This window comes from Branchiostoma belcheri, unplaced genomic scaffold, assembly GCF_001625305.1.
Source record: "Branchiostoma belcheri isolate BF01 breed outbred unplaced genomic scaffold, Haploidv18h27 scaffold36, whole genome shotgun sequence".
NCBI classification, from domain to species: Eukaryota; Metazoa; Chordata; class Leptocardii; order Amphioxiformes; family Branchiostomatidae; genus Branchiostoma; species Branchiostoma belcheri.
Window position 1 is genome coordinate 438,276 of NW_017803976.1, and position 2,924 is coordinate 441,199.

The following is a 2,924-nucleotide window of genomic DNA, read 5'->3' on the forward strand; positions in this document are numbered from 1 at the left end:
AATTTTTTTTTTTTTTTGTCAAATCAGAAAAAAAATGAAGTGGGCGAATCCGTTAACCAAGAAATTAAATTGGTGTGGCCTTTCATCATAATTATAGATAAATTCAATTACATTCTGAGGTGATAACCAATATAGTGTTCAAATAGGGAAATACATTAAAGAATGTTTAAATCTTACAGACTACATGTCAGAGAATAGTTAAACCTTTATTGTTGCTGCTAACACGTAGTTGCTGCAACGTACATTGTACGTTCTGTACGTAGTTTGCCGCATACATGTATTCTGTGTGTAGGATGGCATTATTCATACAACTATTTAGCTTTGTTAGATATTTAGTTTTAGAAGACCATACAAAAGTCCCTGTATGTTTTGGTGAGTCAATAATCTTTTTAGGCCATACCAATTTAATTTCCTGGTTAACGGATTTGCCCGCTTCGTTTTTTTCTTCTTCTTCTTCTTCGGTACTCTCTAACCACCCCTACTGGGGTATCACTGAGATTTGAAAATAAAAATAAAAATTCAAAATCAATTGCAAAATGCTCATATTTTGCCCTGAACAGTTAAAAACAGTCCTTTTCTTCCTAGTTGTTACAGTTATTCCATCTTTCAATGCAGTGGTATCATTAAAAGTTCAAAATTCATTGTTTAAATTTTGAACCAGCCTGGTGTGTTGACTTCAAGGCTACTGTCGTAACATTTTGGGCCATAATAGGATGCCTTTTTTTTTTTGCCCGCCTGCTCCATTTTTTTTCTAGAAAAATCTGTTAACCAAGAAATTAAATTGGTGTGGCCTAAAGTGAAAATTCTAAAATGTTCCTTCTGTGCTCATAGTCTCCTGGATACTGGAATCCCAGAGGTTGTGAAGAGAGTTCAGAAGGAGTTGGAGCCACAGAAGACGATGCTCAAGAACATTAAGGTCGCTGGAACAGACATCCTGGTCAAGAAACTAGAAACAGTGTCTGCATAGAACTCAGTTCAGCATCCATTTTTAATATGATTATTGATATGATATAAAAGTTCCTTAGCAGACACATGGTGTTTCATATACTACAGAATCCAACATGTAGTTATGTTGATAACATTACCTTTACCAACAAGCTCATTGTTCATTAATTTGTTTGTTTCATTCAGAAAACAGAACTTGAAGAGTAAAACCAGAAGTACCATACTGTTATAACAACGAAAAATGCATGCACATTGTATAAGCAAGTTGCCAAATCTCTCATGAATCTAAATCATTATGTTCTTCAGTAGTTTTCTTTTGTCATAGACCCTGTTCATACCAGACTTATATTTAGCGGTTTCAACCGGTTTTTCAAAAACCCGGCTAAAACCCTTAGCGTTCATACCAGACTTTTGATAACCGGTTTTGTAAAAATCCTGTCCGGTGAATATCCAATTAATCGGCCATGACTGCAGTTTGAATAACCGTTCCTCCCGCTCTTCTGATTGTTGTCCTTGGCCTTCTTGCTTGTATGCCGTCTTCAGTTTGTTTTTTTACCTTAGTGCAGCACTGATCCTTTATCTTCAAGAAATCAGCCTCCTCCAACATTTTTGTTTCGGTAGAGCCCTCCTCCCCCCTAGCTTTTTCGAATTTGGCGACTCCTGCTCTCCAAACCTAGGTATCAGGAGCGTCCCGTTTGCCGACCAGGTTGCGTTTGCTGATTCCATCGCAAAATGAAGAAAAACCGTGGAAAAACAGTGGAAACGAACTCAAAGTTGGTCAAAACAACACGATCAAAAAAGCTTGCAGGTCGCACACGGCCAGGATGCTGACCCGTGACCCCGGAATTATGACGCAAAAACCGGTTCAATAAACCCTTAGCGTTCAGACCAGGTTTTTCGGTGGAAAAACCCTTCAAAAACCCCTCAAAAACCACCTCCCGAGGTGGTTTTTCAAAATCGGATTTAAACCCCTAAAAAACCGGTTAATTTGCGTTCACACCAGGTTAAATAAAAACCGGTTTTTGAAAAACCGGTTGAAACCGCTAAATATAAGTCTGGTATGAACAGGGTCATAGATTGTATACAGAACTGGGCATTTTCTAGTGTACTGCTTGTCACAGATTATAGATTATGTAATCTCAACAATAATTAATTCCATCATGACAATGGTTTTTGTGGGTAATGAAAGTTGTACAGTGTGTGAGAAAACCAGGCAGAGGTAGGAAGATGGGGGTTGGTTAAATCGGCTCATACTTTGTATGTGAGATAGGTATGAGGAACTATGAACAGCCGTATAGTTAAAACCCTCCAGCTACTTTTAGTTGTGGAGTTCTGGGACCCCCCTCTGAGACCCTCACAAATCAAGCAATCTATGGCGGAAAATTACTGAAATTACAATGGATACCATGGTAATTCTGATAATGATATGAACATGGGTTTTCTTTTGTCACATGGCACGGGTCTTCTACTTGTACAGAACAAAAGTTGAAGGTGCAACAAAACTGTGAAGAAGAATAGTACATTTGCCAATGATGTCAGAATCCGTATCTAACAAACAATCATTAAAACATAAAGTGTAGCTTCTGACGTTTGTCTTATTTTTTAAAACAATTTTTTAAGTACTAGTAATATCAACAATCGAGGTACAATGTATCCTGTAGATGTTCATATTGGTGGGGAAGGTTATCTCTTTTGAATTGGTTCCAAATAGAGACAATCATCATATACCTAGGCTGAAAAATATGTTTTGTATACAGTTAAAACTGTATATATAACCTAGCACCTACATGTATAAACTTGCTTGAGACAGACGTTTTGTCCTGTATTTTAAGTGCTGTTACAGTAATGGATGTTTGTTCTAAAGGACGTGCCCGACTACATTCAAGCTTTTGAAAGAACTAAAATATCGTTTGACTATGGACGATAGCTACAATTTATGCATCTTAAGATAGAAGAAAAAGTAAGTGACGTCTATGCCA

The 2,924-nt window shown here is 37.3% G+C and overlaps 1 protein-coding gene across 1 annotated transcript in view; it reads left to right on the forward strand.

Moving 5' to 3' along the window:
* The window catches only part of LOC109476119 (pumilio homolog 3-like), a 14,545-nt gene extending 13,431 nt beyond the window's left edge, over window positions 1-1,114 (forward strand). Inside the window, exon 19 of the mRNA XM_019777013.1 lies at window positions 832-1,114. Within this exon, the coding sequence (XP_019632572.1) occupies window positions 832-967 (136 nt within the window). The 3' untranslated portion in view covers window positions 968-1,114. The remainder of the gene's footprint in view (window positions 1-831) is intronic.
* The last annotated feature ends 1,810 nt before the right edge of the window (window positions 1,115-2,924 follow it).